This window comes from Notamacropus eugenii, chromosome 4 (assembly GCF_028372415.1).
Source record: "Notamacropus eugenii isolate mMacEug1 chromosome 4, mMacEug1.pri_v2, whole genome shotgun sequence".
In the NCBI taxonomy this organism is placed as follows: Eukaryota; Metazoa; Chordata; class Mammalia; order Diprotodontia; family Macropodidae; genus Notamacropus; species Notamacropus eugenii.
The window spans coordinates 248,262,129-248,280,840 of NC_092875.1; the positions used below are offsets into that span (position 1 = coordinate 248,262,129).

General features: G+C 37.0%; 1 protein-coding gene across 3 annotated transcripts in view; it reads left to right on the forward strand.

Annotated features, from left to right (window-relative positions):
* TTC39C (tetratricopeptide repeat domain 39C) overlaps positions 1-18,712 on the forward strand; it is a 109,535-nt gene that overhangs the window by 71,308 nt on the left and 19,515 nt on the right. For all 3 annotated transcript variants that reach the window (XM_072604425.1, XM_072604426.1, XM_072604427.1), the window contains exon 7: positions 17,110-17,203. In XM_072604425.1, the coding sequence (XP_072460526.1) occupies positions 17,110-17,203 (94 nt within the window). The remainder of the gene's footprint in view (positions 1-17,109; positions 17,204-18,712) is intronic.

An 18,712-nucleotide genomic window follows, 5' to 3' on the forward strand; every position in this document is an offset into this window, starting at 1 on the left:
TCAAGAAAGCCTAACACAAAGGCAGCCATGATAGTGAAAGATATTGAATGCATCCTTTGTGGGACTAGTTGAAGGAACTAGGGATGTTTTTCAGTCAGTCAGTAAACATTCATTAAGTGCTCACTAAATTTCAGGCAGTGTACTAACTGCTGGGGATACACAGAAAGGCAAAAGATAGTTCCTGCTTTCAAGGAATTCATGGCCTTGTCAGGGAAACAACATGAAGACAACTATGTACAAAACACAATGTGCAGCAAAAAGTGGAAGTGATCAGCAGAGGGAAGGAACTGGCAGTGAAGGGTGATTGGGAAAGGATTCTCATAGAAAACAGGATTTTAGCTTGGACTTGAAAGAAAACAGGAGGTGGTGATGAGGAGAGTGTTCTAGGGATAGGGGACAGCCAGTGAAAATGCCCAGAGTGTAGGTATGGAGATGGAGAGTCTTTTGTGAGGAAAATAAGAAATTATGAGGAAAATGATGGTCTCTTGATTTAAGAAGAAACTTCTTAACAATGGAGGTTGTCTAAAAGGCAACTTGGCTGACTCGAGAGGTAATGAGTTCTCCCACCAGAGCTGTGCAAGTAAAACTGGCATGCCCGCAGGGTAATATATGAGGTCATTGTTCAGAAGTGGATTGAACTAGTAAACCACCTAAGTCTTTGCCCGCTACCCGATTTTGATGTTATAGTTTTGTTTGACACCATAGAGCTATGCTTTACTTATCTTGTCAAAGCTCAGGTACATGATCTAGTAAAGATTTTATTTGCCTGTCTCCTTGGAGGCATTTGAAATACAGATGACATTTTTCTCTCACTTCGTTGTGGGCTTTTTCCTCTATTGATGTCTGATACTTGTTGGAACTATTAACTCTACTGTTTTTAACAAAATTATAGCTTTTTGGAACTGTAATTATCCTTTCTTGGGGATCAGGGACTATTTCTTTACCCCCTCAGAGCATCAAGTGGATCTCCTTTGAAGGATCTCTAGAGAGGTGGGCAGAAGTCACAAATATGTATAGTCAACCAAAGCTAATCCCTACATTAGGAAAGGTCTTAATTTTTTCAGTGAAATATGAGACAAGGCCCTCAGCTTGAGATGAACGAGACATTCTGAAGGAAGTTTGGGGAAGAATGAAAAGGCCTGGAAAAGCTGCTGTGGTGGGTGGGATAGCAAACGATTAAGGAGGTATAAAAGGATTGTCTTGCTGTAGTGAGGGTCCAGGAGAGATTATATAACATACATTTGTACCATGGTCCACAAATTTGGACCCAGTTGCCCTGACTTGGTGACTTTTTCTAGTCAGCAAGCACCATGTGATTAGGAGCAATAAGGATAGGTTGTGATACAATCAATGAAGGAAACAGGATTTTAGACTAAAGGATAATGTAGAGTTGAGTTAGGGGGTGGCAAAAGATGGGAAATAAATAGCTTTTTTGGGTTCCAGTTTTGTATAGGGAAGCTAGGTAGTGCAGTGGATAAAGTGCCAGACCTGGAGTCAGGAAGATTCCTCTTCATGAATTCAAATCTGGCCTCAGACACTAGCTGAGAGACCATGGGCAAGTCACTTAACCTTGTTTGTTTCCTCATCTGAAAAATGATCTGGAGAAGAAAATGGCAAACCACTCCAGGATCTTTGCCAAGAAAACCCCAAATGGGGTCACAAAGACTTGGACATAATTGGAAAGACTGAACAAGAACAATAAGTTCTTTTAGTTAATTAAAAAATAAATATCCCTAAAAATCGTTTGCTTGATCCCCACCATCCCCACCAGCTCTCAGCCTTTATGAGAAGTCAGTAGATGTGTCCACTTTGTCTCTGTAGCCTGACTTGAGACCTCATCATTCAACTGAAACTGCCTTTTCCTAAGTAGCCAGTGATGTCTTAACTGCCAAATATACTGGCTTTATTTTTAATCCTCATCTTTTCTGACCTCTCTACGCGGTCTTTGATACTATCAATCATTCCCTCTTGAGCACAGTTGTATGGTCAGATGCAGAGTTAAGTGAGCAGGAGAACAATTTATAGTATAATAGTAACACTGTGAAAATGAACAGCTTTGAAAGAATCAAAATCTGGTTTGCCCAGTGATCAAGAAGCAGTGGACTAAATGTGCGGAATGAGATATACATTCTTGGACAGAGCCAACAAGAGATTTTGTTTTGCTTGGACATGCATATTTATCAGGGTGGGGCGGGGGGAGAGAGAGAGAGAGAATAAGTGCTTGTTAATTGGGGGAAAAAAACATTTACCACTGGGCAGGTCACATAACCTTTGTGGACCCCCATTCCCTCTGCCTCCAGACACTGAGGATTAACTAGATGACCTCTCTGGCCCTTCCAGTTCTAAGTCTGTGATCCTGTTTTGTACTTAGAGCAACGACTCAATTCCATGAAATATTTTATGTTAACAAAATGTTTTATTTACATTCTGCAATCTGTCTTTTCAGCCTCATAGTCAAACTGGCATTCTTGCTGGCCCCATCCCTTCAAGTCTGGTGTTCTCTTTCTCATCCCAACCTCTTAGAGCTCTTTACTTGTTTCAGAACTCAGCTCATGCATTCTGTAAACACTTTAATAACAACAGCAACGATAATAGTTAGGATTCATATAGTGCTTCAAGGTTTGCAAAGTGCTCTACCATTACCATTTTATCCTCACAGCAACCTGAGAGGTAAGTGCTGATATCCATGTTTTACAGATGAGATAACTGAAGTAAACAGGTTAAGTCACTTGCCTAGAGTCCCACAGATAGTACCAGTCTAAAGCTGGATTTGAATTCATGACTTCTGGACTTTGGTTCCAACACTCTATTCATTGTTCTACCTCTTTACCTTTTACTTAGAATGTTTTCCTCCCTGATAGAACCTAAGCTTGAGAACAGGGCTTGATGCTTGAATGATTGATACTCATGATCTTGACAACAAGTCTGATAATGAGTAATGTGACTTCTATTAGGCCCCTTTTACTGTTACTATAATATTAATAGCTTTCACTTAAATAGTACATAGAGGCAGCCAAGTGACTCAGTGGATAGAAGTGCTAGGCCTAGAGTCAAGAAGACCTGAGTTCAAATCTAGCCTCACACCCTTACTAGCTGTATGACCCTGGGCAAGTCACTTAATCTCTATTTGCCTTAATCTACTGAAAAAGAAAACAGCAAGCCACTCCAGTATCCTTGCCAAGAAAACCCATAGGATCCTGGAGAGTTAGATACAACCGAACAGCAAATATAGCGCTTACTATGTGCCAGATACTGTCCACATTTTACAGGTTAGAGCAACTTGTCCAGCATCACAGGATTAGTGAGTGCCAGAGCCAGAGTTCCATCCAGTGCTACTTCTGACTTCCTGGGCTCTCTGTACAACAGCCTTTTCCTCACATGCTGTAGTACCCCCTGATTTTTGGAACTGGCATATTTGCTGCTTTGCTTTTAAGGAAACAGTACTTTTACTCTTGACTATTAACTAACTTCTGTTATTTCCAGTACCCTTTGTTTGCTGATGAGTAGAGCACAAAGTCGTAGATTCAAAGCCGGCAGGGACATGTAACTGCTCAATTTAAGCCCCTCATTTTAAAAACTGGCTTAACCATCTGCTTCTCTGCCCTGATTCCTGCTCTCATACCACAGGACTTCAGCATACATATTCATGATGAACCCTAGAGTGGTCTAAGAAAAAAAGAAACCAACATTAAAGAGATCAAAGAAAAAAGGAAAAAAATATCTAATTTTTAAAACTTTTTTTGGTTGGGTTTCTTTGTTTATTTTAGGGTTTGTTTATTTTTTGGTCTGTGTTTTCTTTAGCAACATAACCAATATGGAAATGTGTTTTATGTGACTGTACATATCTATTATCAAATTGTTTGCCTTCTCAAGGAAGGAGAGGCAAGGGGAGGGAGAGATTTGGAACTCAATTTTTTTTTTAAAAAAGGAATATTTAAAATGTTAAAAATTAGCAAGTGGTAGTACTGACTCCAAATCCAGTACTTGGTTATTGTTATTCAGCCATGTCTGATTCTTTGTTACCCCGTGGGCCAGAGCACACCAATGCTGCCTGTGAGGTTTTCTTGGCAAAGATAATGGAATAGTTTAACATTTCCTTTTCCAGTGGATTAAGGCCGACAAGTTAAGTGACTTGCCCAAGGTCACACAGCTAGAGTCTGGATTTGAATTCAGGTCTCCATTGCTTGGATTCTTCCGCTTCCCCTCTTCCCTATCTCACTGCCTTCATAAAATATACCCAACCCATATCTCATTTTTCTTTATGTAGTTTACAACCTCTTATGAGCCTTTTCCATTTAGTCTTGCAACATAAAGGTTTCATTGTAGTATTAGCTTCAAGAGTCCAAATAATTTTTGTTCCCTCCACTGTTCTCCAGTAGCTCATTTTTTATTATGGTAAAATAAGGCTTTTTACTTTTCTTGATTCTTAGAATCAGATCTAAGTCTCAGTAGAACAAGATAGTTCTGTATTGCTTTGGTGTTCAGCAAATTAGTTAGAAAGGTAAAGTGACTAAAAATTAAATCAAAGATTCTTCTAGCATATGGGCAGTTCATTTGTGGGCATTGGCAAGTGTGGAAGCTGAAACCTCAAATGATTAATCTCTCTGCTGTCCCTGTATCCGCGGCATTTGGTGACAGAGTGTTTCATTGCATCTGTTGAAGGGCAAGCCTTCCTCCTGTAATTGAACAGCTTGCTGTATCAGCATGATGTAATGGTTTTATTTATAGAGTAAGAAAGAGATACAATGAGGGAAATAATTCCCAGAAATCCAGTTAATAGTAATCTTCTCTCCTCTTACTACGTTTCTCTTTATTTCAGTCAAAAGATGTTATTTGTTAAGCATTTGGTCAGAAAAAAATGGAATTAATCCTTAAGTAGAGGTGACTAAGAACATATTTTTAGCTTCTATTTGCTGAAAAGGGAAGCTGTACTCCATGGCTTAATGACTGCTTTTCATCCTAGCAAACAGAAAAAATGACAGAAAAGCTTTGTCTTTTCTGTATTTTAGTCCTCTCTGTGCAGGCTATGCAGGTGGAGCAAATTTATAGGTCATTCTTCATCTATCATTCATACTTCTAAGTGTACTAATTATAAGAATAAGAGGATCAGCTTTCATTTATTCTCAAGAGCCCAAATCCTAAGGATGGCGATGAGATGCACAGTCTATTGTTAGAGCCTCCTTGAGAACCACCTTGTTAGGATATTGATTCTGCTACATAGCAGAAATTAGTACAGGGTTGCATGTAAGCAAAGTATCATTATTCTGATTTCTATGTAGAAATGAGAAATTTTCACTTTCTTTCTTTGACCAGTTTGTCATATTTTTTCTTTAGAAATTTTAAGCAACTATAAATGACAAGAGCCTAATAAATATCAACTTTTTTTATAACACTCCAAATTCCCTTTAAATGTTCATTAAGATACATGCATTCATGCTTCATGATTATAGTGAAGGTATTATAATCATATTATTTGTGTTTTCCTTAGAATCAGTTCATATAAACATTTCTGGATATTGACAGTACCATTTAAAAGCATTTAATACCATTTAAAAATAGCCAACATGGAATTTTATTAAGTATTTCCTAGGTTATTCCTCTTCATAGAATTCCTGTTCAATATATTTCTCTTCATAGCATATTAAAGATGCCAGGGATCTTAGATACCACTTTCATTTTTTAAATGAAGAAAATAAGGTCTAGTAGATGCAAAATGATTTACCAAAGGTATACAGTAGTAAATGGAATAAAGAATGTTTAAACAAGCTAGTTCTTCTGACTCCCAGTGAATATGAATATACATGTGTGTATATGTATATATGTAAACACACATTTAAGAATAAAAACTGTACATAATGTATATATGTAAGAATAAGGACAATTTATTAATGTGAATTTATAAATTGTCTTTATTCTTTTTTCACTTTTGAATTGTTTGAATGAGTTATATTCCCAGAAGTAGAGATAAAAAATGAAATAGCTTTGGTACATATTGTGAGATTATACTATTAAAACAGTTAAATCAGTTTGTGATATCATCAGCAGTGTGTGATACTTGTCTCTTTATGTACTCATCAACATTGAGGTTTTTATATTAAGATTTTTCCCTAGTTAAAAGATTTGTAATGATAACTTGAAACTGTTCTAATTTTAATTTCTTTAATGACTGATGAGACTAGACATTTTTCCACGTGATGATTTGCTGCCTGTTTTTCCTCAGGGTGGAAGTATATTAAAGTCGCAAAGGGCTCTGTCTCTTTCAGAGTCAGAGGACCTGTGTTCAAATCTTACTTCTGGGGCTTACTATTTGTGTACCTGTGGGCAAGTCATGGATATTCTCCAGATCCCTGCTCCAGCCTTGTTTCCTTTTCTCTAAAATGAGGCAATTAGATTAGAGAGATGCTCTCTGTGGTCCTTTTCAGCTCCAGAATTATGATCCAATGATTTTTGTGCATAAACTTGCTTCTTTTCACCACTTATAAATGAAATGTGTGTGTTTTTTTGTATATTTTTGTGGGTAGTAAGTACTGTGTACCATAAAGTTTCCCTAATTTTTTAACTTTTACATAATTTCCTTTTATGTTATTATTTCATTGTAGTATTATTTCATTTTGGAAATTTTAATTTCATAGACTTGATCCCAACCATTTTGTCTGAAAACTGTCTTCTACTTTTTCCCCTGATGTTGAGAAAGATTGAAGGCTAAAGGAAAAGGGGATGGCAGAGGATAAGGTGGATAGATAGTGACATGGAAGCAACAAATATGAGCTTGGATAAACTTTGGAGATAATGGAGGATAGAAGGGCCTGTTGTGCTATGGTCCATGGAGTCACAAAGAGTTGGACACAACTGAATAAATGAGCAACAACTTTTTTCAGTAGTCTCAAAATTTTCCTCCTTCCCCTACTGGGAGAAACACTATTCTAATGTTCTTTTTGTTTAACTCTGACTTGTCTGGAGTTTATTGAAGTAGTTGGCATGAGGTCTGTTCCAATAACAGTCATTAACTAAATAGTGACTCTTGTCTCATATGTATTACTCCTGGTTTATTATGTATTCTTATAGCAGTTTGAAGATATTTCTGGAATATCATTTTCTTCTTTTATATGGTTTTTTCTTGTAGCTCAGTACTGTAAAGTTAAAAATATAAGTGGTGTAAGTCCATTGTTTAAGCTGTGTACATATGCACATACTTTGTAGATCCATGATTTCTTTAGTGTGAATGCTGTGACTACTGAGTGCATAAGTTTTCCATGCCTTAACAGATGATTTCAAGTTACAGTGACCAAAATAAAAAATAAAAAAAAATACCTGATCAAGAACCTTCTTGAAATAAACTCCTCTGAATTTTGCAGGTTTGGTCCTTAGAGGACAACAGATGTATAATCTTTCTCTGGGCTTGCCCTCAAAAATCTTTCCATTTTAGCAAGGTTTGCCAGTAAAAAATCACAGATCTTTTAAGTATTAAAGCTTGTGTACAGGCAGACACACACACACACACACACACACACACACACACACACACACACACACCACACACTCTGTCATCATTATAACTTGTACTTCTCCCAGCTCATAGCAAAAGTATTTAACTCTAATGAAATTGTACCAGTGCAACCCTTCAAGATTTAAGAAATTCGTACAATCAGCCATGAAGATTCTATAAGTTAGTAATGGTCTTGGAGAGTTGCTCTGGCCAAAAAATTTGTCATACTGTGGCCAACCTGATGGTATATTTTTAACTGTAATCCTTTATCCCATTAAGATTTTAAAATTTCCTCTCCTTTATTTATTCCATTTAGAGTTTAAAATTTCCTCTGAATAAAATTTCTTCCCTTAGTTAAGCTAATACCAAAGTATTAGCTCCTGTTGTTGGAAGTCTTTTTCTTCCTTTTGTGAAGTACTCATTATATTCCCCTTAGGTATCACATAGATTTCTGTTAGACTCCTTGTAGTCCTGAGGTTACCTTTCCTTGGTGTGTCTAGTCAGTCTCTGCTGTCCCTGGGACGGCGATAGGATGCCATTGACAAATCAGAATCCTCCCACTCTCCTGAGTTCACAAGGTTGCCCTCTGGGGGAGGCTGGGGATGGAGAGACCAAGATTCTACTCTGCCCCCCTACACTCTCCCTCCAAAAAAAGCAGTTCTGTCTCTGGGGCTTGCCTGAAACTGTTTTTTCCTTTAAATTACTAGAATTTGAATCTCAGGTTCTAGACTGGTTTGCTGTTTTATAAAAGACCCATGGAAAATAACAGGGATTACATTAGTTTAATACCATTTATTCAGTAAAAATTCTTACCTGATGAGGGCATAGAGTATTTTGTTAGTTATTTTATTGGGGTAGAGGGATTACTTCAAGGGATATGTATAAAGTGCGTTCACACCTAATTTAATACCTCAAGAAAGGAAAAAGTCCCAGTAATCCCACCCATACATATACACATATACATCTTTTTTATAAAGTTCTCCTTAATATTAAGTCCTTGTAATATTTTATTAAATAGAAAGGGTAACAAATAGCATGCATGCCCTGTCCTTGTTTTCGAAAGGAATTATTACCTCCTCTTATCTCCATTAAATATAATATTGATTCATCCTAAAAATGTACGTTCTTTCCCATGCAAACACATTTTCCATTCCACGTTAAAAACAGACTGTGTGCAGAATAAGTGTTCCACTTCATCAATAATTTCTACTGAGATAATCCTATAATTTTCGATATTGTCTTACTGTACTGATTTATGTTATTATTGATGAACAAGCATTTATAGCATGTTTTCTATATGCCAAGATCTGTACCAATCACTGGGTATGCAACAAGAATAAAAACCTAAGCCCTGGCCTCAGGAAGCTTCCATTCTACTAGAAAGACAACATGTACATTCATTTTCAAAAACACAAGCAAGCTACATACAAAATAGATAGAAGATGAAAAAGACGCTAGTGGAGGGGCAGCTCGGAAAGCCCTGCTGCTGGCGGTACTCAGGCTGAGTCTTAGAGGAAATGGAAATGTCTTTCAAGATGAATAGATTGTCAAAAGTTTTGCTCTTTTCTTTGCTACGCCTTTATTTAGGATTTTTGTACGTGTACTTGGTCTAAAAGTTTCCTTTTGGTTTGTAAAACCTGTAAAATCCTGTTTTTTTCTTTTAGAATTTAAAGCTCTGTAACAGAGGCATGTGGGGAGGAGAGGGTGAGTAGGAAGGTAAGGCTGGTCATCTTTGTGATGTTTAAGAAAGGAGTTCCATACAAGGTTCCTGATGCCCTTGTTGAGATTACCTAAAACATTTTATTACGTGTGGGATTAGAGCTACTGCATTTGTGACCTTTTTTCTTTCCTCAGGGATGACTGTTATCTGCAGAATGCATTTCTTTCATCAGTTTCCTAGGTCTGACAGTTTTTCTCATTATCCTCTGTATAATTTGGCTATGATATTTTGGACTGCTAAGCAACTGACTTCTATGAAACAGATTCTTAATTTTGTTGGGTCAGTTCTGTTCCTTAAAGTTTCCATTGCTATTATCAATGTCTTTGCAGAACTTGTTTTTAAAATAACAAAAATACACAGGTCTCTATAAATGTAGTATCATTTTTCAGTAGGTCATCCCTTCATTCTAGAAGAATTATGTTTTTCTGTAATGTCTTTTCGTTTGTATGTTTCTTTTGATCTTCCAACTGCCATGAAATTGTTATGGACTTGTTATCCTTTGGAATTGCTGTACTTATTAATTGGACCTTTCCTTATTTAGGATATAGTTCAACAAGATCTGATGTATCAAGTACCTAAAACTCACTGTCTAGCCACTCACTGACATCTGTTATATACATTTCATATTGTTAACTGGGGTTAGGGTTAGTTTAATTTGTATGTCTTATCTCTTCCCAAATTCTAAGATCCTGGATGGACCATCAATGAGTATATCCCACATTTCTTCATAATTGCCTGGTACCTAACAGAGTACGTTAAATATTTTGGTTTTGTTCAGTCTAACTCTTTGTGACTTCACTTGGAGTTTTCTTAGCAAAGATACTGGAGTAGTTTGCCATTTCTTTCTCCAGTTCACTTTACAGATGAGAAAACTGAGACAAACAGGGTTAAGCCTAAGGTCATGTAGCTGAGAAGTGTTAAAGGCCAGATTTGAACTCAGGTCTTCCTTACTCCAGGTCACTGTACCACCTCGCTGCCCTACCTTGCATGTAGTGTTTAATCAATACTTGTTGATTGATCTTACATCTGCCAGGGTCACTGCTATAAACATGCACTGCAAATAGAGAAAAGTAGGCAGAATTTATACTGACACCAGAGTTGATACTTCTCAACTTCTTTCTGCTTCTTTCTATAATAATAAAACAAATTCTTATAAAAATATTTTTTTAAATTATTTCCCTTTTCCTACATAAAGTAGAATTCTGGAGAAATTAAGTTAGTTGAAAAATTATTGTATATTGGACAATGGGGCATTAAGTACCAAGAGAATTTTCTCTAGTGTTGAAATAACATAGTGGCATCTCAGATATCTAAATATCTCAATATAAATTCCTCAGAGAATAGAGAAAGTTACCAGAAACTGGCATTCTGGAAACCCTTTCAACTCGGGAGTTCCAGCTGCAAATGGCATAACAACTAAATGGCATGCTGGTGAGAAGGTATTTGTGTAGAGCCATATACTCATGCTATGAATATACAAATTAAGCCTCTAGAACTGGTTTGACAAGCTGGACCCAGAGATCAAAGAAGTACTTGAAGCAAAGCAGATTATGTACCAACAGCCCTGTCTCTTAGAAACCTGATTAAGGAAGCAGCTGGGGATGTATGCATCCTGATCTATGGTCCTAACTAAGAAGCATGAGCAACATGGTGAAGTATCATAGTCAAAGAGATCCAGGGTTATGACTGTAGCAGGGCCTTGTGGTATAGTAGAAATGGCACTGCCTCCAGAATCAGAGAACCTGAGTTCAAATTCTGTTTGTGTGATCTTGGACATGTCCTTTCATCTCCTTCAATCTTAGTTTCCTCATCTTGTAAAATAAGGTGTTTGGATGACATGGCCTTGAGGTTCCTACTAGCCTTAAATATACGTCAGTATTATCAATGGTATCCCCTCAACCTATCTGATGAAATTTCATTATTTAAGGGGTAGGTAAGTAGAGACAATGAGATGTTAAGGTTTTAATTAGATACCTTACTTATATTTGCAAAGTGGATCAGACTGACTAATTTGACAGAAAAGGAAAATGATAAGTTTTTGAGAGGATGTGGGAAAATTAAAACACTAATGCACTGTTGGAGTTGTGAACTGATCCAGCTGTTCTGGAGAGCAATTTGGAACTATGCCCAAAGGGCTATAAAACTATACATACCCTTTGACCCAGCAATACCACTACTAGGTTTGTATCTCAAAGAAGTTTAAAAAAAAAAAAGGAAAGAACCTATATGCACAAAAACATTTGTAGCAGCTCTTTTTGTGGTGGCAAAAAAATTGGAAATTGAGGGAATGTCCATCACGTGGGGAATGGCTGAACAAGTTGTGGTATTTGAATGTAATGAAATACTATTGTGCTATAAGAAATGATGAGCAGGCTGACTTCAGAAAAAAAACTGAACTGATAAAAATGAAGTAAGCAGAACCAGGAGTAACAGTGTCAGCAACACTGTATGGTAAACAGCTGTGAATGACTTAGCCATTCTCAGGAATACAATGAACCAAGACAATTCCAAAGGAAGTATGTGTGATGAAAAATGCCGCCCTCTAGAGAAAGAGCTGATGGAGTCTGAATGCAGATCAAAGTATTCTATTTTTCACTTCCTTTTTTTTCATGTTTTTTTCTTTTGGTCTATTTTTTTTTTTTTACAACATGACCAATATGGAAATATTTTGTGTGATTTCACATGTATAACCTCTAACAGATTGCTTACCATCTCAAGGAGGGTCTAAACGAGGAAGAAAAAGAAGTTGGAACTCAGAATTTTAAAAAAAGTGAGGATTTTTTCAGGATGGGGAGGGACATGGGAAAGTTTGTAGGCAGTAGGAAATGAATCAGTAGCAAGTGAGAGATTGAAAATAAGTGACAGAGAAGAACAATTTAGGACTGTGACCAAAGGGTGGTAAAATTGTGTGTACCTTTGGCTCAGCAGTAACACTGACTAGGTCTTTATCCCAAAGAGATAAATGAAAAAGGAAAAAGACTCATACGTACAAAAATATTTATTTATTGTTCAGTTGTTTTTCAGTTGTGTCTGACTCTCTATGATTCCATTTGGAGTTTTCTTGGCAAAGATACTGGAGTGGTTTGCCATTTCCTTCTCCAGTTGAGGAAGCTGAGGCAAACAGGGTTAAGTGACTTACCGAAGGTCACATAGTTAGTAAGTGTCTGAGGCCAGATTTGATCTGACTCTGCCCTACAAGAATATAGCAGCTCTTTTTGTAATAGCATAGAATTGGAAACTAAAGGGATTTCCATCATTTGGGGAGTGGCTGAACATGACTGTGATGGAATACTATTGTGTTGTAAGAAATGATGGAGGAGATGGCTCCAGAAAAACCTGGGAAGACTTATATAAACTGACGCAAAGTGAAGTGAGCAGAATCAGGAGAATTTTGTACACAGTGATGACCAGCTGTGAATGACTTAGCTACTTTGATCACTACAATGATCCATGACAATTCCAAAGGACTCATATTGAAAAATACCATCCACCTCCAGAGAGAACTGATGGATTTTGAGTATGAATTGAAGCATATTTTTTTCACCTTATTCTTCTTGCTTTTTTTCCTCCCAAAAGACTAATGTAAAATAATGTTTTTTCTTGATTTCATATGTATAATGAGTATTGTATTTCTTACCCCCTCAATGGGTGGGGAAGAAGGTGGAGATAAGGAGATAATGTGGAACTGAAATAAGAATTTTTTAAAAATTAAAGAAAATAAGTAACAGAATGAAGATGAAAGAAGGGGCAGTTAAAGGAAGCAAGATGGAATGGGATCATTTGAACAAGTAGAATGGTTATCCTTGGTAGGGAGTAAGGCCACTTCATTATGTGAGATAAGGGCAAAGGAGGAGGAGTAGCAGAAGGTACCTAAATAATAGGAGATGAGGAGGGGAGAAGAGAAACCCCTAAGTTGAATGGCCTATAAAATATGAGGCAAGGTTCTTGGCCGAGAGAGGGGAACCACGGGAAGTTTGAGGAGGAATGTAAAGGTTTGAAAGAGCCGTCATGGAGTGGTTAGTAAATTGATAAGGGAGGTATAGTAGGCTTGCCTCACAGTGAAAGTCTTTTTGAGGTTGTGTAACATAAAGTAGGTCAGTCAAAATGGTGGCATGATTTCCTCCATGTTTGTTGAGTAACACATGAGTAGGAGCAAAGGTGGCAAATGGTGAGAGGGATCAAGGCTGAGGCTTAGGAGGGCGTAATTAATGAGACAATGGAAACCTGTAGGGTAGGGATTCAAGAGAGGTGATCAATGTGGAGTTGAATTGGTTCACCAGGGAGTCAAGCTAGAGAGAAGAGGCATAGAGTTTCTGTCTGCTATTTCTGCCTAGCCTTGACATTGTCATTTTATTATGACTTCACTTGGAATTAATCTCTTTTAAGTCTAGTAAAGTCTTATTCTAGTACATCTAGTGCATCTTTTGGCATGGAGGGGACCCTGGATTTTTAAGGTCAATGCCTCCGAAGCACATTTGAAGGAAGGCTTTGATCATGAATTAGGCTCTGTGCCTGTGGTCCAAGATTAGGGAGATGCATCACTAAAAAGGTGGTGTACATACATACACAGAGGGGCCTGTTATCACAGGGTCTTTGATCTGCTTTTCTAAAAGAAAAGGCAACTTTTGAGGAGTGAGCAATCACTTTAATCAAACGCAGAGTCTCATCTGGCCAAACAAACACTTTTAGTCAGTGAGCCCCAAAGTAAAACCTCTCCCTCAGAGTATTGACACATTTTTTTAGAGCCAGAGGGCATCACAGCCCTTGAGAATCAGTGCCTCATCCCAGGTACATTAATGGGTGAGGAAGATGTTTAATCACATTAAAATCATTACAATGCAAATACATATACTATTTCTAGTTAAAGAGACTCTTGTTTCTGTACTTTATTCCCAGTAAAGACTCTTGGTTGATAAAAGCAAGATTCAATCAGAGGCACTTGATTATACTAAAACAAAAATGGCAAAAGGTCCTCCTTTGCTTGCCATCACAGGTGGTCCCAAAACAATGAATTCCTCTGGTTATGGCAACTTAAGAAGAATAGGTATTAAAGTATGTTGTTGTTGTTGTTGTTCAGTTGTTTAGTCCTACTCTTTGGGACCCCTGTGGACCATATTATTCATGGGGCTTTCTTGGCAAAGACTGGAGTGGTTTGCCATTTCCTTCTCCAACTCATTTTACAAATGAGGAAACTGAAGCAAAGAGGGTTAAATGACTTGCATTAAGTGTCTGAATCCAGACATGAACTTAGGTCTTCCTGATTCCAGGTCTAGCACTCTGTCCACTGAACCACCTAGCTGCTTCCACTAAAGCAAGAGGAGTTTCCATTTCTTTTGGTGGAAAATGCATCTTTAATAGTGAGGAAATCACAAATATATAGAATTTTTAAATTATTGCTTTAAACCAACTGGCTCTTCACTTATTTTTTTTTTTAGTAATTTGTGTTCTGTTTCAAATATTGTTCTCTCAGTCATCCAACCAGTCAGAAAATATTTATTAGGCCCCTACTATGTGCCAAGCACTCTACTGAGCTCTGAAGATCCAAAGAAAGGTAAAAGAATCCCTGTTCTTAAGGGACTCAGAGTCTAACAGGGGACAGGCAACTTACAGAAATGATAAAACATGATACAACATAAATTGGAAATAGGGGAGGGCAATAACAGCATTAAGGGGGATCAGAAAAGATTTACTGTAAAAGACGGGATTTTAGCTGGGTCTTTAAAGGAAGCCAGGAACTGGAGATGAGAAGGGAGAACAATCCAAGCTTGGGGGACAGTCTGAGAAAATGTCCAGAGGCTAGGGATGTGAAATGTCTTGGGGGAGGTCCAACAAGGAGGCCAGCGTCACTGGACCTCAGAGTTAGTATAAAAAAGTAAGGGATAAAAAAGAATTTTAATATAAAAGGAAAGCAAATGTCCATTTTTTTCTTCCAATAATCAGTACTTTAGTGGATCTACAATCTTGAAGGCAGGCAGAGAGAGGCAACATGGTGGAAAGATTATTAGATAGAGTCAAAGGTCCTGAGTCTGAATCTTGGCTTTCCCATTTATTTCCCATGTGGTAAAATATTTTATTTTATTTCTTTGGGCCTCAGCTTATTCATATACAAAATGAGATAATTGGACTAGATCAAGCAGCTCTTAACCTTTTTAGTATCATGAAACCCCTTTGGAAATCTGGTGAAGCCTATGGACCCCTTCTCAGAATGATAATTGTAAAGGAAAGCAATTGCATTGAAATAAGCTATAAAAATATTTTTTTTAAAACAAGTTAGTGGATCCCAGATTTTGAAGATTTCTGGACTAGACAGATTCTGAGGTGCCTGTTCAGGTCTTTATTAATAATCCTATGTTCATCGGTGCATCCCCTTCCTTCACAAGCAAACACAAGCCAACATTACTTTCTTGTCCAATTTTTCTCCTTGTCTTTCCGTAGGTCTTCCAAGGTTCTTTAGTGCCAACATTTCATGAATTCACTACAGGATTTGGGCCTTGAATTTTTCCTTCACTTACACTAGTAATAGCTGGCATTTACATAATACTTTGGGGTTCGCAAGGTTCCAGACATGTTACTTCATTTCTTTCCCTCACTACAACCTAGGAGGTAGGTTCTATTTTATCCTCCTTTTACAGACGAGGAAACTGAGACAGATAGAGGTTAAGTGACCTTGCTCAGGGTGACACAGTAAGTGTCTGAAGCCAGCTTGAACTCAGGTCTTCCTGACTTTTGGTTGTACCATTGAGTTGCCTAGATTACGAGGCCATCTCCTTTCTACCACTTTTTATGTATAAGTCCTCATCTAGCCTATTTCTTCAGCCCATTTTCACCCACTGTGTGTCTTCTTTTCATGGTCCTTTGGGTCACTTAAAGTTTTACTTCTTCTGACATTGTTATCCTGAAGAATATTAGCTTGAAAAAGATAGGCTTTGGTAGCAGGGAATAATTTTGGGGACCATTTGAAAGAGTTACCTAATTTCCCAGGCGCAATGCAGCCTAGCTTGTTTTCTCTTTGTAGTCTCTGTCCAGGATGCACAGTTACCCCTTCCACATCACGAGGGTTTTGGGTGTGGTGCCCCCACCCCGTGATCTGGAAAATTTGCATAAAATCTTTGGTCCTCCCTTTGTATCAGAGAAGAAGTCTGAATTATTATAGTATTGAAAGATAAAATATGTTGATATTATACAATGCTATACATATATTTTACACATTTCTGAGTTTCTAAACTTTTTCTGTGTTGTCTGCAGCTTCCCCCAAATTCCCATTTAATTTCTCATGCCCACCTGCAACATGCCAAAACCGTGATGGGGAAAGTTGCAATGTTTGCTAACAGACCCAATCATTGAGGCTTCCTATCTGCCAATCTAGCTAATTGTATATCATAATCTGAGCACTAGTAAGCTCTTCCACTTCATTGTTCATGTATATGTTGGTATATATTTAGCCCATTTTTAGTGCTTGTAGCACTTATGGATGAGACCATGTAGTAATTCAAAGCTTGATGTAATTGGCAAAATGTCATCCACAAAGAGAGCTTCTGGAGAGCCCCATGAGGAAGTCATCTTCTATTTGGCCTTTGTGCAGGACAGTATCCATGACAATGGCAAACTCCTGTGATTGATCAGCATGAGGACCATAAAACATTCAAGAAATGGGATCACCTTTGGGCACTCTAACAGTAAGAATATTCTTCATGGAGAAGTCAGACTAGAATTATGTTCTGAAACGTGTGTAGAATTTAGACAGTGGATAAAACATTTCAAGGAGTTATACTTTGTCAGTACCTCATGATAGCAGCAGTGACAACTTTGCATTATGATGATAGCTATTGCAGATATAATTTGAGATAGTAGATGTTAATTCAATTTTATGGGTTTTGTTTTTGTTTGTTTTTCTCTTCCTTAGTGTCAGATCAACAGTGCCTTGACTTCTTTCCATACGGCTCTGGAACTTGCTATAGATCAGCGAGAAATTCAACATGTCTGTCTCTATGAAATTGGTAAGTATAAAGGTCATGCCTTTTGCTGTCATAGGATATATCTGTTGGTGTCTACTTCCTCCTTAATGCATTTCAATTTGTGTATATTGTTAAAAGCTTCGTATCTTCTTTAATAACAAGGGTGATCACAGAGCTAGCAGAGAATGAAATAATAATGTGCTATTCTAGCTTGGCTTCCTATCACTGCTCTAAGATAGTATTATTTTAATTGTAAAGGTCATGGGAAAATGCTAGAATGAGTATTGAAATGCAAAATATAATTGTTCAAAGTTCACTTACAGCATCTACTTCTTTGCTTTTAAGTGAATTTATAAAACAAGCATTTGAAATAAGCTGTTCGTTAGCATTGCATTCTCCTTCCCTGTCCTTTTTCAATCCTTCAGCACTTTGTAGTTGCTGTGACTTTTTATAAAGAAAATATTTAAGCTCAAAAGCTTATGAAAGTGACTATTGAAAACTAAAATTAAATAAATATTATTTTTAAAAAGGAAAGTATTTCTTTTGCATGACTTCCCATGTATAATAGGCATCATATAGCTTGCTGCCTCAGTGGGTGAGGGAAGATCTTAAGTGAGGGAATTAATTTGAAACTAAAAACTTTTTTTAAATGTATTCTAAAAACAAGACAAAAAATAAATCAAATATTTTAAGTTGATTAAAATGCTAGACAGAAAACCAAAACACTTGTCCACTCCATTATGTAATTCCTTACCCAAACACAGGTACTTATCAATAGAAAAATAACAAATAAACAAAGCAAATAAATCGTTTCAACACTTTAACCAAGAGTCCTTTCAACTAAAGATCAATATTTCTCAATAAGATACTCCTAATTAAAAGGAAAAAAAGCTTTGATGTGGCCTTTTGGTCACTTTTCCTAGGATCCCTTATTGGTGTTCTTTTAGCATAACATTTATTATGCAGCTGCTTCCTCATTCCCAAGTGTAGGTACAAATGATTTTTTACCTGTCACTAAAAACTAAATTGGGGGTAACCCAAATACTCAAAATTATTCAGTAATTGATATTAAATTTTGAAATATCCTTGTAATAATAGAAAATGATTAAGTACAGCTATAAAACATGCTAGTATCATCTGCAGGTTTCTGAAATTTAATATGATGTAATCTGCATTTTGCTGAAATTTAATGGCTATAAAGCAGCACTGAAATGCGTCCCAGTGAAATTGAATGAAATGATGCTATTTTTTTTTACCCCTACTCAAGACTTTTTTGGATCTAGATCATGACTTTGTAGGAGCATAAATGAAAAACCTCGTTGTGCTCTCAGAATCTGGGGACAATTAGGTGACTCAAGACTTGCTTACAAAATATATAGGCTTCATATCACAAGCCAATGTCAGAACATGACATTGAATTCTACGAACTTGAATGCACAAGTCTTTTTATTTAAAGATACATCTACTTGTTCCTGTAACTAACCATTAGGAATAAAATTCCTTTTGTGTGAGTTATCATTATCATGCTATTAACCCTTTTCAGGACATTCT